This window comes from Nuphar pumila, chromosome 4, assembly GCF_984573655.1.
Source record: "Nuphar pumila chromosome 4, dmNupPumi1.hap1.1, whole genome shotgun sequence".
Lineage (NCBI taxonomy): Eukaryota > Viridiplantae > Streptophyta > Magnoliopsida > Nymphaeales > Nymphaeaceae > Nuphar > Nuphar pumila.
Genome location: NC_143252.1, coordinates 23,804,144 through 23,822,662, shown reverse-complemented (window position 1 = coordinate 23,822,662; position 18,519 = coordinate 23,804,144). Strand labels below are relative to the sequence as shown.

The 18,519-nt window shown below is 36.7% G+C and overlaps 1 protein-coding gene across 1 annotated transcript in view; it reads left to right on the top strand.

Moving 5' to 3' along the window:
* The first annotated feature begins 5,538 nt into the window (after positions 1 to 5,538).
* LOC149839658 (protein RETARDED ROOT GROWTH, mitochondrial-like) overlaps positions 5,539 to 18,519 on the top strand; it is a 53,971-nt gene continuing 40,990 nt past the window's right edge. Inside the window, exons 1-2 of the mRNA XM_090002720.1 lie at positions 5,539 to 6,044; positions 6,155 to 6,266. Of these exons, the coding sequence (XP_089858846.1) occupies positions 5,638 to 6,044; positions 6,155 to 6,266 (519 nt within the window). The 5' untranslated portion in view covers positions 5,539 to 5,637. The remainder of the gene's footprint in view (positions 6,045 to 6,154; positions 6,267 to 18,519) is intronic.

The window sequence follows — 18,519 nt, the reverse complement described above, 5'->3', positions numbered from 1 at the left end:
ATTGGCAATGCCGGACACGAGACTTCTGCATCGTCGCTCCTCCTCTCTTGTTCCTCCTCGGTGCGGTCGATCTTGTGAGATTTGCTTCTTGAGATTGATTTCTTCCCCTTTCTCTTTGTTGCGCAAGATTTGGATCTGAGTTTTCTCCTCAATGTTCGATTCATTCAACTTGTTTACCATCCCTAACTGGCTGGGGCCTATATAGTCCCACTTGTTGCATGTTTTGTAGTTTTACAATAACTTGTGATTGGCAATGAACTGCCTACTGTTTTGTGATCTTCTGATCTCTCTATTTATTCCCTTTCTCCCTTCCACCTTGCATGCTCGCTCTGATGTTCTCTTCTTGGATGGGCGATGGCGTGGGAGCTTTCAGGCATGCACATTCCTATCGGTGTTGGCTGGGGTTGTTTTTTGGCATCTTGTGATCTTCATTAACTGATAGGTGTGTTGGTCAATGTTGCCTTTGTTCTTCACACACTCTTACATGTATTGCCTTCGATCAATCCTTAGGGATGGGGTTTCTGATCTTTGTTGTTTTGCTTTTATGGATAATTCTCATAGGATGTCAATATCTTACATTTTTTCTTTTCTGAAAAAAAGAATCTTCTCTCTCTTTCTCTCTCTCTGTAGTTTTTCGGATGCAATCTGACAGTTTTGTGTGATATCTGTGTTTTTTTTTTTCTTATATATGAATTAGTCGTGAAAGATCTCTAAATTAGTAGTTGTTCAATCTTTGCAATTGATTGCTATTTGAGTGAATTTTTTCCCTCGTTGAAGCACTCTTTTGTGATGTAACTTCTTTTTTGCTTTGGATGGTTTGATTGGCATATGAGATTTGGGATTGGATGCTGTAATGCTGTTGATTTGGTTCAAAAATTTCTGATATTTCATTTGGGGACAGAAAACTTTGAACTGCTACAAGGAGAATGTTGCAGGCAGCACATGTCCAAACCTGTCACTCCCTAAATGAATTCATATCCACGAATCCTGGATTCTCAAGAATCATGTCCAAACCTGTCAAAAAATTATAAATAGGGGTTCAGTCTCCCCTATTCTAGCATTTAAAGTAAGAGTCTTGACTTTCGTTGAAATCTTTATACAACTAGACCTAGCCCACTTAGCCTACTAGCTAAGTCTATTAAGCCTAGCTTAGGACCAGATCATCGATCTGACCTATCATGCAGAACCTGCGCTTAGCCAGAGTGCTGCCCAAGTTTCACCTTGCTCATCATCAATGTAGAAAATGATTACCTAAGCTATACGTGAGAGTCAATTTATTTATTTATTTCATTCATGTTATAAGGATAAAACTCCCTAACCTTCATATATTTTTTGGTGTTTTCTACCTTCTCCCAAGTTTTGGTGGCCCATGCCGCTAAGCTCATTTTGTCTTAGAATATGCATATGAGGTACATATACTTGCAAAAGTTGAAACATGCAATTAAAGATCTTGAGCTTTTGGTGTGATTGATTCCTGTTCAACGGAGAAGGAAAAGTATGTAGCTTGTAAAACATAACTCATAACTCTCAAACTTAGATCCAATTTTTGGTCCACTTCTTTTAAAATTTCTTTTGGAAACCTTGCTTTTAGTTCCTTTTCAAAATTTGAGATCTATGGCCCAACAAGGTGGACCCAATGTAGCAATAAATCTAGACCTAAAAGATGGCTAGTGGATCAGCAGAGTAAGGGCACAACGCTAGGATGATCTCTCCTAGCAACAATATTCTCACACTCAAGTTATAGATGTTGAGAGAGTTCTAAGTATATATTGATAGGTTTTTTACTGGACTTTGGATCCTAATGTGCAGGATTCTAGATTTAGGTGTTCAAATCTAGCTACTACTGCACAATAGCATGAATCTAATTGGTCAGAGTTTTGAGATGTAAGGCTTTGATTGGCTGATTGATTTATTTAAGGGTTAAGAAAGGTGGTTTAGGCAGGCTGACTTGGCTTATCTTTGGTTTTGGGAAGGCTTATGCATGAGATCTAGTTTTTTGAGAAGGTAAGATAGGGCTTTTGAAATATGACATGCGGCAAAAGACAACTAGGTCAAAATTGGTGTGTCTACACTAGTTTATTTGGTTTATTTCTAGCTTCAGTTAACTTCTTGCAATTTCTAAATATTTTCGCATGATTTCTGTTAATTTTTAATTTTTCTTACATATTATTAGATATTTCTAGAAAAAATTGTAGCTGGGTAGATTTGCTTGTAAATCTAATCTTAGGTTTATATCAGCTGGTATAAGAGAAAAAACTTGATCATAGGAAGTGAACATGGAGGAAATTGTGGTCAAAGCCAATTGCGAGTAATAGATTTGTCAACAAAAGTGATATCCTGATAAGTGGTCGTGGTTAACATAAACAAGAATATTGTGTTGAATGCTCGGTCGACTTAGGAAGTCAAAGAAGGCACAAAAAAGATGGGAAAAAGTTTAAGGAGTTCATTAATGATTGAATTAGAAAAATAGCAAGAATCATCATGCCCTGGAGAGCTATGGGGAGTGCTCGAATAAAAAAGGTGGATCCATAGCATTGAGGATCATTGATGCACAACCACCACTACCCAGTATACGATTTGGAGTTCCCAGCGTGATGTTATCGGCAATGCACAACACTAAAGAGGCCTGGGCTTGTTTCCGGCCCAAGGCCCATTGGTTCATGCCCTGGTGGACCCTGTTCACTATCCAAGTTTACTGGGTTGGGTCCAACCTCCCATTTTGACCCAAATTCGACCCAATACCCACTAGTTTCAACCCTGCCTAGCGTGTCCTATACTATTTTGGATCTATATCCAACCCAAAACCAATCAGAACCACCTGACCCTTGCCCAAAGCCTTTATTAGAACCCATTACCTTTATAGACTCGTATTTGTTAAAAAAAAACTTGGAACCAACCCACTTAAACAACATAATCTTCCCAGTTGACCCAAGTCCAAACCCAACCCAAACTAACCTTAACCAAAATGAACTCTCTACTGGCCCTATTATAAAGCCTATCCATTATCCAAATCCAGATGTGGAGCAATTGGGTCCAATTAAAACTATTTGGGTCCAGTTGTGTCACCAAATGTGTCTTTTGAATTTGGTCCATATACTTGAAGTGGACCCAGCTGGAGTTGTTCCACACCAACTACCAAGAAGAAACAAGGTCCAAATAGATCGTACCACCATCAATTCCTCGTGCTCACATTGTCTGCAAAATGGATCCTACCACCATCAGTTCCTGCATATCAGTGCCTAATAGATCCATATTCATTAAAAATTGCATCACATCTATGGTTCATGGTGGTAGAACATAATTGAAAGAAGTGCAAGTAAGATCCAGATTTGAGGGAAAGTCTTCTCCAACCTGAAGAGAATCATGCAAGAGTGAAGCGACACATATTTGGGTCCACAGGGTTTATCGGATCATTTGAGATCCATATTTTTAGTTTAGGTTTTTTTCTTGTATTTGGTCCTTTGCAATGAATATTAGATCTAAGTGGTTGATCGGTATCCATTTTAATACTTTAGTAGGGTTAGAATTTCTTTCCGAATTAGATGTCAATCAAACTTGAATCATCTAAGATTGTAATATCTCATCTAGACATAGATGAAAGGGGGTGAGAGTTAAATTACAATTGAGTTGAAATCCAAAATTTGTTAATTCCCCATTTATTTGGTTTATTTCTAGTTTCAGTTAACTTCTTGCAATTTCAAGTTATTTTCCCATAATTTCCTTTAATTTTCAGTTTTTCCAAGATATTATTAGATATTCCAAGATAAATTCGCAGTTGGGTAGATTTCTCTGTAAATCTATTTCTCATATTTACATCATAGGACTCCTGTTCATATTAAGCTGTCTTAGGAGGGAAATCTCCATGGCTTTAATCATGGCCCTACTTTTAAGGTCAATGAGTAAGGTTCCATCACGGTGGATTCAATGAATGCTCTCTTTTTTGTGGTAGCGCTGATCAGGTGTCCAATATATTTGTTACGAATGTGGCTAAGTACTGAAGTCTTGAAGATTTTAAAGAACTATCATCAGTGACCGTGACTTGGATTCACAAAACAATTATGGCTGAAAGTTTTTAGCTTGACGGCATTATTATAGTTATGTTAGTGGACAAGCGTCCATCCCCATACCAAGGGGCAAATTGAGCAAACTAATGTCCTATTTAAGGAATACTTGAGACACAACTTTGGTGTTAAGCAGCAGTGTTTCTGCAACTTGGCACAAGAGTGAAGTGTGCAACCACAGTTTGAGCCTACTACTAAACAACAACCGCTCATGCCACAATCATACAGCATGCCAAGGCAAGAGCCCTGTAGCTCATTAATTTGCCAGGTATTGGCAAGATCAAGCTGATCTTACTGAGGCTTACCTCAGCAAGGTTGAAAGGAGGATGGATACATAGGTAGATCAAAGGCATCTCTACCTATAGAGTATTGATTGGAGGACTTGAATACTTCTCAAACTATATTCAGAGTAAGCAACAGTCTCAGTGGAGCACACAGGGGATCATTCACTGACATGATGGGGCTTTCCAGATCATCAATTGATTGCTATCTGGAAGTTCCCCCCATTCTACATGTATCCCATCTTGCACTTGAGTTAGTTGAAGCCATACAATGCAATGAGATGAAATAGAAAACCTTTTATTTACCACCTCTAGTGAAGTGGGATTACACCACCACACCCTGCAATAACAACAGTCTACCTTGTGAAGTGAAAGAGACTACTTAGACAACCAGGAGGATGTTGCCAATTAAACTGTGGTAATTTTCACAACAAGTAGCAAAATATTATCAATGCCTAGAGCTTGGCAAGCGGATTGAGGACTCGAGTAGAGGAGGAGCTGTCATAGCCCACCAAGTGTACCAGTCTCACCAACTACTGCGCCAGCCTTTCATGGGTAGTGCAGCCCAAAGGCTAGTGATCTTCTCTGTTTTGTGTACCTGAGTACTTTGGAAAGTACTCGTTTTCGATCACTGGATCTGCTCTATTGAAGTGGTGGTGGTTCATCTTTCGTTATCAATCTCTTAACAGTGAGAGACCATTTATAAAACGAAGTAAAGAAGAGACAAATATGTGATTCTCACTTGGTAATCTAGTGTTTCAAATACGAGATTTAATGTGACTTGAACTCAGTATCTGCTAAAATTGTAAATATACTCGAGTGGTTCAAATTCAAGGCCTCATGACTTTAACTCAATATCTGATGAAATTGAATATATACTTGAGTTTTTGGAAATGCACCTCTTTAAGTGTAAGCTTTTGCCTTTTAAATGTTTCTATCGAAAGAATGAGTCGCTTTGCTGATATTTTTGCAGAAGATCGACCTTTAAGTTTTTTTTAGTGGCTATCAAAGTTTTATTAAAAAGGCACGTTTTAAACAAGTTTTGCTAACCATGGTCTAGGATAAGATCCAATTGAGGATGGATCGGGTCTTCTTTGCAGGCCTAACCGTCACCACAGATGCCCCGCCATATCTGATGACGATGCATTCGTCCCGTTATATGAGAGAGAGAGAGACCCTTTCGTCCCCTCCACTTGGGAGGTGTGTTTGAGAGAGAGAGAGAGAGTCCGCCATGGGCGAGCTCGTCGTCCCTTGTCTGCGTCGCTCGTTCCTCCCTCTCGACTATTGATGTGAGGATGCGGAGATTCTCATCCTCTTCCTTCTCTCTGAGCCACAACCTCAGAGCCATGTTCGCCCCTTCTCCCTCTCTCGCCCTCCTCCACCTCGGAACCACCCTCCTCCGCACCTCTTCTTCTTGTTCCCCCCTCTTAATCCGATGTCGAGCCTGCTCCTCCTTCTCCAGAACCCCGACCTCCTTCCATCGCCGTCGTGGCTTCTTCGTCCCGAATTGCTTCATGTTTCCACCTCTCTCGAGGCGCGTTGCCTCTTCGGCGTTCTCTGGCAGCGAGGTCGAGTGGAAGGAGAATGATTCGAGCCCGGAAGTTTTTGGCGATGATGATGACTACCGTGAGGTTTTGCTTGAGGTTCGGCAGGAGAAGCAGAGCCGGTTCATCCCTGTTAACGCCTTCTTCCTTTGCACTAGGCGGGTTCTGTTTCTGGTTCCTGTTTTTCTGCTTTTGTTTTGGTTTCTTGTTTGGTTTTGCGTTTTTTTGCTGGAATTGGCTTTTAAGAGTGCGCGGTTGGGGCGTGCAGTGTGGATTTGAAGAGCTTGCAGGCGCAGAATGCTCCAAATGTGATACCTCCTAGTTCTCGTGCTGCTAATTACGTGGTTCTTAGGTACCCAAGTGCCATGCCCAGTCCCAATGTGAGTGCTTCTTCTGTCTCTGCTTTTTTGAGTTTGGCTGGTTTAGTTATGCCGGAATGATTACTGGTCTCAGAGGAAAGGGGATTGGATTAATTCTTTACTTTATTTTTGGTGCCTATATTTTATTTATTTATTTTGGATGCGTATTTGTCATTCTTTTTGTTGGTTACTGTTTCCATTGTATGCTTTGATCCATCTTGATATTACCCTCTTTTTTCATGAATTATAAAGCATTTTGTATGGGGACTGTTTTGTGGTTTTGGAGGCCATAATATTGTAATTGGGCTATTTGAAACCCAGTGTTCCTCTGTTCGTTCCTGTGTTGATTGATGGGTTTTTGAACCTTAAATCACCTTCTTCAACCATGGGTCCTTTTCTTCTCCCAACTCATAGGGATTCTCCAAGTGTGTCTTTGCTTTAATTGGTTTTGTTTTTCAGATCATCTTCTTGTTCACGGGCTATATCACTGATGCAGCTCATTCTAGTCTACGACAAGAGTAGAAGGAAATTTATAGATCTAGCATTATTGGACTCTTCTGCTTTTTTCTCTGTCCTTACTGAGCAGATGGCAGGTGGAATTCTTGTGTATTCATGTACTAAATTAGCTATCTTAATGATATAAGGTCTTCAAAAGAATGTCTTTGCAGTTTTCATACCTAAGGGGAACTCTTTCACATTGATGATCCTTCAGCATTTTTTCTGCTTTTGATTTTGTAGCTTCCGTTCTCCTTGTAAGCCCCTTGTTTCTGATAGCTGCAAAAACATAATATGACTCTTTAGGTATTGAATCATGCAAATTTATGTTTTCACTTTTCAGTGGAAAAGTAAGTTATAGTGCCTAATTTTTGCAGTTTATCAATTTAGAAAGTAGTGTGGAATGAACAGTTTAAGAAACTTTCTTGAAAAGGAATCGGTTTTGAGTTAGTATATATCTACCTTAATCCCATCATCTCTCTGGTTGTTCCCAAACATTGTGCTGTTCTTATTGTCACTTTACATCGACAATGTTATTGAGGTCATTCGGTTTCATAGTTGCAACCCATGTGGTTATGACCTTGTTGCCAGGAATCTCTTGATGCAGCAGCTGTTCCTTTATTTGTTGAACTTGAGCTTTGAAAAATTTCTGCATACTGCAGTTGTCTGTTCAATTAGGAATTCTTCATGGAATGATATCTTCCTTGTCCTGCCACTATCTATTACAGTGTATATCTTTATGTACGTTTTATGGCACTACAATATGCAAATGATTTAAGATCAGGCAAAAAGTAGTCAAATCAAGCATATATGTCAATATATACAACATTTGTGGAAAAAATGTTCTTTAGTAATGAGTTTTGGGCATAAAAATGCTCTAAATCTTCTGTGACTTATGTAGAGCTGACACCTGAAATATCGTTGGTTTGGCACAGATTCATTGGTTTATTTGTAACACTTTTCAAAAGCATTATATGTCATCCAATTCCTTTATTTGAAAAGGACAAAACTTGACTTTGGAAGGCTTGGGATCTTTTCATTATTGTTTTTATACATTATATGATATAAATACTTTCTGATGTTGAAATTTTGTACTTGCTATGAGATCTCAAGATCATATGGAAGACACTAGATTCACTTCAAGTTTAAAGTTACAGCTCCTAGTTGCCATCCTCTTCCTAGTACAATATTTTTCAGGTCCTTTGATCTTAGCAGTTTCACATGCTTGTCCTTTGAGTATGCTGGAAATCTCAATGCTAAGATATTGGACTTAAAATTCTGCAAATGGTACACTTGATATTTTAAAGTTAGGCCACTTAGTTGATGCATGACCTACATAATTTTGGCAATCCTTTAAATTATTCATTAATTTTTTGTTTTACTTTCAAGGAAATGATGAGATATCCAATAAGATGGATTAAAGTTGGAAAAAAGAGGAGAATATGTCACCAAACATAAAAAAGCATCTATGTGTAAGGAAAAAAAGTATAGCGATGAAAAGAAAAGCAAGATAATATGCCACTCATAAGTCCTAATATACAATAAAAATTCAGTGTCAGTCGCTTCAAGGGCATGCACTGAATATGTTATTTTATGATCTTTTATAAATGAAAAGGATGTGTGAGGATTGCTCATGAAGTATTCTTTAAATTTAGTTCACAGACTCTTAGTCTTGCATAGGACTACAATAGTTTATAAATCATATATTATTGTTTCTCATGTCCAGATTTTGTGGAAAGAATATCTTTGACTTGCTTAGAAAGCTCATGTCACTGATTTGTTAAATATCTGATCCATAAAATTTATTGAAAACAATACTTTAAGGACATGAAACAATTCGGTTAGAATTTTTTGTATTTTCATGCTGTGAATGCATTCTTTAGGATTGCGTCCAAATATTGAACTTTCTTGCCATCATAAAGGGTGGAAATTTACAGGTGGATACTATGTCACCTGGGTGCGGGTACGGAGGGTACGACACGGCAATTCCAAAAAAATATGGGTACGAGGACATAACTATTGTAACTACCCCAAACTCACACTTGAAAATTTGCAGATTTTTCCTTTTAAACGAATACATATTTTTAAATCAATGTGGAAAGACAAACCCATCAATCCGGGGTACATCACATATTTATATCACCAACCCATATACATTCCAAACTGGTGTGAGTTTTATGAAAACAATTTTTAAAACAATATTTTTAATCAAAATCAAGTGAAAGCCAGACACCAAAAATATAAAAACCGGCTCGCACGAGTGGTGGAGTCCGGGTCGATCTCAGGGAACGGGAAATACTTCGTATTCAAACACACAATCTAACTACTCTTTATTGCCAAAATAAAAAGAATTAATTAAATAATTAACTACGAGAGTACGGCCCTACGCAGAGGGCTTAAACAAAATAAATAAATGGTTTTATTACAGACCCAATTAATAAAATAAAATAAAACCCTAATCTAAAAAGAAAAGAAAGGCTTCAGTGCTTCGAGTCTTCTTGTCCCTTCTTGAAGTAATGTATGTTTTCTTGCACTTTTGCTTCTCTGAGGGCTCTCTGAGGACCTTTCTGAGGGTCAAAATCGCTTCTATCGCACGTCCCAGCGCTTCCCTGCAAAACACAAAAATAAAACACAAGCAGTACTACGAAAACTATACAAGAAATTAATAGCTAATGATTAAAAATATTCAGCAAAAGCACGATTTGAATTAACTAAACTAAACTAAACATGAACTAACTACGAACTAACTTGTAACAACCTATACTAATTGACGAAATAGCATAACAATTTACTAATTAATCAAGAAGTCAACATCTAACCAACTAATGACTAACATCTAGCTAATTCAAGAAATCGAGAATTCAAGAAACTAAAGTAAACTAACACCGATTAAGAAAGTACTCCACTGAACTCAAAAATTAATCCAACCAATCCATTAATCTAATATCAACAAGCTATTAAAAGTAAGCAGGACTTAAGCAACAAAATTTACGAGAAAACAATGTGAATCGGCTGGCAAGCGTTAATTAACACAAATTACTAAACTATATGCAAGACTAATGGCTATCAATCAACAAAATAAAACTTGTTGTACGGATGCTAAATCTGAAACTACGACTAGCTATGTAATATTATTAATCACTAACTACTTACTTGAATGGAAACAAGAATCAGCTACCTTAAATTAGCCTAAGCTAATTACCCTAATTAAACTACGTTAATGACATTCAAATAGGAATAGCACTAAACTAATTGCTGAAAAGGAAAGCATAGTCCACATGACAGTTTAGAAGACAAAGATTAACTAATACTACACTACAATGGACTCACGGCTAAAGACATTAGACTATACTATACTATGTAATAGGAAAACTAGTTAGAAACATAGACTTCTATGTGCTGAGTGACAAAACTAAGGAACACACGATATAAGGTTAAAAGGAAGTGTTTAAATAACCAACTCAAACAATATAATATTACCCAAAAAAAAACGACTAACATTAATTTCTAACCAACGACTATGCTGTTGAATAAACCAAAACGCTGGTGCATCAAACCGACTGAATAAAGATTGATAACCTAAGCAATTAACAGATCTAATTAACTATTGTAAAACCTGACGCTAATGAAGAACACTAATCTATAAAAACGCTGATTGCATAAAAATTACTGATAAATAAAATATTTATTTCAACTGATAACTGTATGCACACCGACTAACAACTCAACATATGCCAATTACTAATATTCTAATGACTGACGACTAACTCTTGCTGAAAACATGTTGATCCATCAAAACACATAGACTGTTAACGCATGATTGAATAGACTAAACACACTAAATAAACACAACGTTGAATCTCAACAGAACAAAATAAATGCAGAACCTATGAACCAACAAAACATAGAGCCTATGGTACCAGCAAAGACAATAATGAACTGAACTCAAATACGTGAAAAGAGAGGGGAGCAGAAGAAAGGATTACCGAGTGGCCCGGCTGGAGTGGTTGCGAAGAGAGTGGTCTCTCCCCATGAAATCAACACGCTGCCTTTTTGTGTGCTGGAAAAATAGAAGAGACTACGAACTGGATGGTGGAGAGAGAGAGAGAGAGAGAGAGAGAGAGAGAGAGAGAGAGAGAGAGAGAGAGAGAGAGAGAGAGAGAGCTTCAAAGTGGGCTGCGTGAATTCCAAAGTGAGAGACCCTTCCTCTTTGCTGAGTTATGCTATTTATAATACAATATTAGGTTAAAATAAAATTTTCAAAACAAGTCCCAAAAGTTTAGCAATTTTCAAAAGAGGCTTTGCTTGAAAAAATAATTTTCCTAAAAATGCCTATTCCTAAATTTACTAACTTAGCTATTTAGAACCTAATATAATCAAAGTATAACTAAAAGAAACTTCCTAAACCACTAAAACACTAAAAACGCAGGAAAAGCTTTGAAGAATACGATTTTCTGATAAAATTCAATTCAATGCGGTTTCTCAAAACTAACGATAAAAATGGGTTTTTATAGTAATTTTAATCATGGATCATGCATAAATAATGATTATTAAAATGCAAATATTATGCATGATCACAAACCAAAAATGTATTTAACCAAGATTTAATGGAAATCAATCAAATCTTAATAGACTCAAACATTATGTCCAAAAGTTTAACAAAAACAAATCCTTGACACGGTTAGAATCTCAGTAGCCCATCATAAACATCGCCACCTCCAGTAATTCAGCTCCGCCATCACCATACTTAGTTAATCCTGAGCCTCAACACTTGAAAAAGGTTTTTAAAAATGGGGTAGGAACCGAAGTTATCGTAAGAAACACTCTCAAAATCCAACAGTAAAGAAAGAAGCATACATCAAAACAAATATAAGTTTAAGAAAGCACAATTCACAATTAAGACATACTTGCAATATAAACCAATTTAATACAGGCAATACAAAATCACATGCTATATAAACCAGAGTTGCAAGTCGGGGAAGCGAGTGCGAGAAGCGATTCGAGAAGCGGAAGCGAGAAGCGAGAAGCGAGGCACTTTCAAAATTTTAGGAAGCAGGAAGCGCGGGACGACTTAGAAGCGAACCAGGAATCGTCTTGAAAGCAACCTAAGAAGCGAATCGGAAGTGACCTAGGAAGCAAACTAGAAGGGACCTAAGAAGTGAGGGGGAAGCAAAAAAAGAGAAAAAAAAAGAAAAATGAAAACACAAAAAAAAATAAAGGGAAGTGAGCTTCCTTTGAAGGGGAAGCATGCTTCCTTTAAATTGGGAAGCGCGCTTCCCAAAATTTTCGACACTTCTCAGCATGTTTCAGAAGTGCCACGTTTTGTGCTTCGGGGAAGCCCGTTTCCCCATGCCCTATGATGCTTTCGGTAACCCATATATAAACCAATGCATAGTTGATGCATGAACTAATGCACATTTACTGAATGACTTTTTATCTAATTATTAACCATTGCTTTTGAATGCATGTGTATGCTTAATGCACCTTATGTAAGTTTTCATCTTTAACAATCCTGCAGATACTACAAACGGGTCAAATCTCGAAGTCCAAGGCAGTTTTCAGTTTGTATCTTAATCATACAATTGTATTTTTATTAACTGGGTTTCACATATGTCCCTCGACCAATGTCAGGAATCATCACCTTAAGTCGGGACATCAGGAATCATCACCTAATGCCAGGACGACAAGGGCATCATCACCCTTCAACACCACTTTTCTTGGTATACCAATAACTACAGTTGAGTTAAAACAACACCCCCAATAAAAGTGGTGAAAGTTTCATTTGACTGTGGCTAGGAACACGAACCACCTATCAGGTTCTTTGGGTAAACAGTGCACACATTGTTTAGTATCCTCACAGTCTTCCATGACCGCCATCCAAGGATCCCACCATTTTAGAGGGCAACCAAGGAAGAAAATTTAATTATACTTCTTGGGTCTCTCGTACCTTTCTTAACCTATTAAGGGTTCTTCACACAAGAACATACAAATCAACGTGCATTATCTGATTGGGTTATCACCGGAGTAGGTTACAACAATGTAATATTTGTGCCATATGTAACATTAAATCAGAAGCATTATAAATAATCTTATCAATGCATTTCACAATTATCTAAATATCAGGGCACAAACACACAACCTTAAAAGGCCCTCTAAATATCAGGGCACTAGATAAAAATTTAGATTCCAAGAAGTACTGAACTCAATGCGGATTATGAACCAAATTAGAACAATAGGTTTCATGAACCTTATAACCAAAAATCAGAAATTTTAATTACAACCCTTAAATCCAGTTTTATAATCATACCCAGTAAAAATTATTTGATTTATATACTAAATCCCATATTTTACTTATTTAAGTAAAACTTCTAATTTATTACTTAAAATCTCAGATTTTAGATCGTGGTTGACAAAAATCTAGATTCATTTAACTAAAATCCCAGATTTAAATCATTTAACAAAAATTCTGATTTATTTAATTAAATTCCAGATTTAAGCCCATTTTTAAATTACTGATTTAAAGCCTGTTTAATCTAAATCTAAAATCAGAAATTCAGTTTTAAGCCAACCAAAAAAACAGCTTCATGATAGTGAAAAAATCAGATTTTATCTATATAAACCAAAAAAGTCGGATTTGACAAAAAAAAACTCAAATTTTATTAAATCTAAAACTAGATTTTTAAATATTAACCACAAAGAAAGATTCTCCAAAAACACAGGTTGAACCAATCCCAACAAATCCTTGGTTCATTCAAGATCCAACGTGAACCTGCCACACTGATTCTCTTCGATCCGTTCTCGAACTCCAATCACGAACCATAAAACATGCGGATCATCTTCAATCCAAAAATCGGTGCATAACCATAAGAGAAAAATAGTTACAGGTAACAGGGTAAATAAAAAAACAAAATCTGTACTTATCCTTCAATAACAATCGAGACCTGAACATTAAAAAAAAAATTTGGTGCATGCAGCATCAAACCAATACATGAATAACTAATAGTCTGGGCATGCATTATCAAACCGATACATGAACAACTAATAATCTGTGCATGTATTGTCAATAAAAAAAATATCGATACCTCACACTTGAGAATCTGTACATAAACCTAGATTCGCAAAAATCAGTGCGGGTTAAATCTTTACCTAAGCATAACCTAGCAGAGATCGGTATGCGGAAACAAATCAAGAACTGAACATGGGCATATACTTGCAAGAAAAAAAAAATCAGTTCTAACCAATTCATTTACAAACTCAGACTTTTTTTCTTTCTGTTTTTTTTATCAGTCCAAGCCGAACGTTGTGAACACCCCAAAATTTTCAAAATTTTGTAAATATTTCGTTTTTGCCCCTGACCTCACTTTTCTGAATAAATTGAGTCATTTTCAATCTAAATTTCAGTTACTTCTCGGATTCACTAGAATCCAAATTCATTTTATATATCTGACTCAATTCCGGATTCGGATCCAGTTCAGAATCCAAATCTGAGCCTCGTTATCCAATTTTTAAACCAATTTTACAAAAATATCAAAAATAATTTCTGAAAGGCTCAAACAGTCTATTCGGTGACCGTTTGGATCCACTGCTTTGTATTTCCCGATTCGAGGTTAAAAACTAGAATATTTCCTCAAATTCCGGATCAGAACCCGTTTTCTGAAGAAATTAACCTCGAATCCTCGGAAAACCCCTCTTTTGTAAATATTTCTTGAAAATACAAAAAAAAAAGTTTTAAATCTCTTATTTTCCTTCAATTTTTTTTAGAGTTTTTATTTCAAAAATACAAAAAAATGCAGAAAATATGAAGAAAAGAAAAAAAATGAAAATAGAAAAGAAAATACAAAAAAGGAAATGGTTTTGAAAACCCCTTCTTTTTGCCAAAATTGTCTTTATTATAAAACCTCTTTTTTAGAAAAAGTTTTTGAACGAAACCATTTTTTTGAAAATTTTGAAAAATGGAAGGACATGCTTTGAAAAAGCCCCTAACGGCTTTCCGTTGCAAGGAGGATCGCAGAGGCTGCTCCCTCCCGCTCTCGATCTCTCTCCATCCTTTCCCTCTTTCGTCAATCTCCAACCAACCTCCTTCTCGATTCTTCATCCCTTCTCTATAAAAGAAAGCAACGGAGAAGAAGAAAGTGGTCCAGTTTCACCCCACCATCGTCGCTCCGATCGGTCTTCTGCCTCTCCACCCAAATTTTTCCTCTCAATCCCATTTCTCTGGTCCTTCTTGGAGTTGCTAAAGGAAGATCTCCCCTCCCTCCTCCAAAACTCTGCAAAAACAAAGGTAAGTCACCGATTCATCTTCTCTCCCCCCTTTCTCTTCGTTCTTTTCAATTCAAGATTTATTTTCCCAACTCTAATTATTTCAAAACTTAGAACTTCAAATATCTTTTCAGATCTATCTCAAGCTCTAAGTTAGATTCAACTTTCAAAAATCATTTCTTCACTCCATTATCACATTTATTTCAGAATCACTCGGAAAATTTCAAATTTCCAAAAGTGTTTTCTCAAAAGCATACATTTCTGCATTTGCATTGCACAAGCATGATTCTCTGTGCATTTTAGACTTAGAATAAATTTTTAGATAATATTTTAACAAAGCAAAAAGACATAAATTCGATCATTGGTTCGATTACCTCTGGTAAAGGTACCAGGAACGGTTGAACCTCGTACCGACGAGCGAATCCCGTATCTTCATTTTTCCCGCAAATTTTCAAAACGGAGGCGAGTAATTTCAAAACATTTTCAAAATTAAGGTCAAGTGAGACCTTTGCAAAAGAGTTCTTCTTTTTTTCTTTCTTTCCTTTTCTTTCTTCTTTTCTGTCTTTTATTTTCCCTTTAAAAAGGGAAATAGAGGTTAGAAAGGAAAAGAGAAGGAAAAGAGGGAAACAAAAGAGGAAAAATTTTGCAATGATCACAAACATGAATCTAGGTTTGGACAGATTCTAGAGTCCCGTCCATACCTACCAAATTCAGTCAGGACCGATTTCAAGTTCGGTCCGACATCAAGTCTAACAACAAAAACCGATTCCCTATTCAGTCCAGGAAATCTAAACATGATCAACCAAAAGGCAGATTAGATTGAATAAAAAAAAACAATATCAGTACATGGCCCATAACAGAACTTGGATGCAATAATTACAAGGACAATCTGTATGCTACCTTCAATGATAATCAATACTTGCAATAAAAAAAATTTCTGTGCATACATCCTAAAGGAATTGATATATGATGACCTGAATCCATACATAAATCTTTAATAACAGACAACACATGAATGAACAAGCATCTGCACATGCATCTAAAAAAATGGTAACTCAAGGTATACAATCTGTACACAAACATAAAAAATCAAAGATCGATACACGCTGTTTCTGGGTATGCACCTACTCTATCGAAAATCGACCCATAGAATCTGTATACATATTTATTTTTAAAGCAAAACCTTATGCATGATTCTTTCCTTTAGTCTTGTTATGTATTTTAGTTAGGATAGAATTAATCTAATTAGGATTAGGACTTTTTTTTTAGACTTTTTAGCCACTTTGCTTTTTGACCAAAAGTCAAAAAGCAACTTTATGAGAGAGAGCCCAACGACTCCCTCAATGGCCTTTCTTTATCATCTATAAATTGTTAAATTATGTATATATATATACATATATTTATATATATACATACTTATATATATAAGTATATATATACATATATGTATATATATACAGTTTTTTCTTTTTCTTTCCTCAAAATACCCGATAGGGGTATTTTGGTAAAACCACATGTAATCTTTTTCTTTTTATATATTTTCTTTTCTTCCTTTTTCTTTTTTATTTTTTCCTTTTTGTAAGACCACAAGGGCCCCACACATGTAGTCGTTGGGGCCCCAACGGTCAGATTTATGACCGTTGGGGCTCCCAACGACTACATGGGAGCCCCTTGTGGTCCCCTTCTTATGACTCCCTCCTCTATAAATAGAGGAGGTTTTTCCTCTTGTAAGGTATGGGGTTTTCACCCTTCTCTTTCTTTCTTCAATAATATTCAACTTATGACTTTAAGTCATTTTCTACTTTTGTGAGTTTTGTGTGTACACCTTTAGTGTTTGTGTTCTTGGCTCTTGTGGTCACTCTTAAAGAGTGCTTTTGCTCTATTGGTGCTTTCGCCTCTTTTCATTACATGGTATCAGAGCTCGGTTGGTGATTGAGCTTCTCTTTGTTATCTTGGAACGTGTGCCTCTCAAGCTTTTGAAGAAAGGAAGAATATTTGGTGCCGATGGAACGTGATTCTAAAGTTGAGCTTTCTTTTAAGCTCAATGGGTCCAACTATCTTATGTGGGCCTCCGCTATGGAAAATCATCTAAGAGGTAAGAAACTTTGGGGTTTTGTTATGGGAACTACTCCCGAACCCTATCTTGTTCTCACTAAAATCGAAAATGAGGTTGAAAAAGCTTTAGATGGCGATGAACGCATCAAAGCTATCAATGACCATCAATCCAAAGTTGAGGATTGGGAGAGTAACCATGCCAAAATTTTGGCATGGTTTATGAACAATGTAGACCTTAAAAATTGTGCTAATATTGCCAAATTTAGAAGGGCCAATGAGGCATGGTTTTTCCTTAAGGGTATGTATACCCAAAAGGATCTTGCTCGTCAATTCTTTTGTCAAGAAAAAATCCGTTCCACCAAACAAATGGATATGAGTGTCCGAGTCTACTTTAGCTCTCTAACCCCTCTTTGGGATGAACTTGCTCTTCTTGAGCCTAAATGAGTGGCTCCGGAAGATATTGAGTTAAGAAGGGAACAAATTGAAAAAGAGCACTTTTTCTAATTTCTTCATGGTCTTCGACCGAAATTTGAACAAGTTAGGGCATCCCTTCTCCATAGAAGCAAAGCCTTACCCATTGAAGACGTCCTTGCCGAAATATGCCAAGAGGAAACTCGACTTGGCTTAAGCGTTAAGAGTGATGAAGTTTTGGCCGTTACTAGGCCCGGATCAAATGTAAAAGCATATAGACCTCCTCACTTTAACAAAAATAGTAATGGGCCTAGAAAGGGAGTGATATGTCATTATTGTAATGAACCGGGACACATTAGACCAGTTTGTCCCAAACTTAAGGGAAAAGTAGCCGCGGTTGGAGAAAATTCTCCAAAGAAGGAAGAAGAAAGTGCCAAAGAGGGAGATATCAAAGAAACTCTTAATCATATCTCCGAAGTTCTCCAACATCTTCTCAAGACTTCTTCTTCAACATTCGGAGCCGCCATCGCCTATTCTTCATCACCTCCAAGTACGTGGATACTAGACTCCGGTGCTTTCTTTCACATGACATCTCATAAAAACTCTCTTTCAAATGTTTTTTCCGAACCCATATCCTCTTATGTTTCAACGGCCGATGGAACATCTTTGAAAATTGAAAGCATTGGAACACTTGATTTTAAAAATTCTCAAAACTTTTTCGTTCCTAAAGTAAGAATCGTTCCAAAAATTAATCTAAATCTTTTTTCCGTTTCTTAAATCACTGATCATGGATGCCAAGTCTCTTTCTCACCTAAAGATTGCACCGTGCAGGATCTCCAGTCAGGGAAGCTGATTGGGCAAGGCCATAGAAGGGGTGATCTCTATTTTATGGATTTTTTGACTCTTCCATCTAAGTCATCTTGCAATCTTGTAAAAGACAAAAGTATTGGAATTTGGCATTAGAGACTTAGTCATCCAAATTTTGTAAAAATGTCTCTTTTTCTTTTTTCGAACAATACTTGTAAAGACAATCACATGACTTGTAAAGATTGCA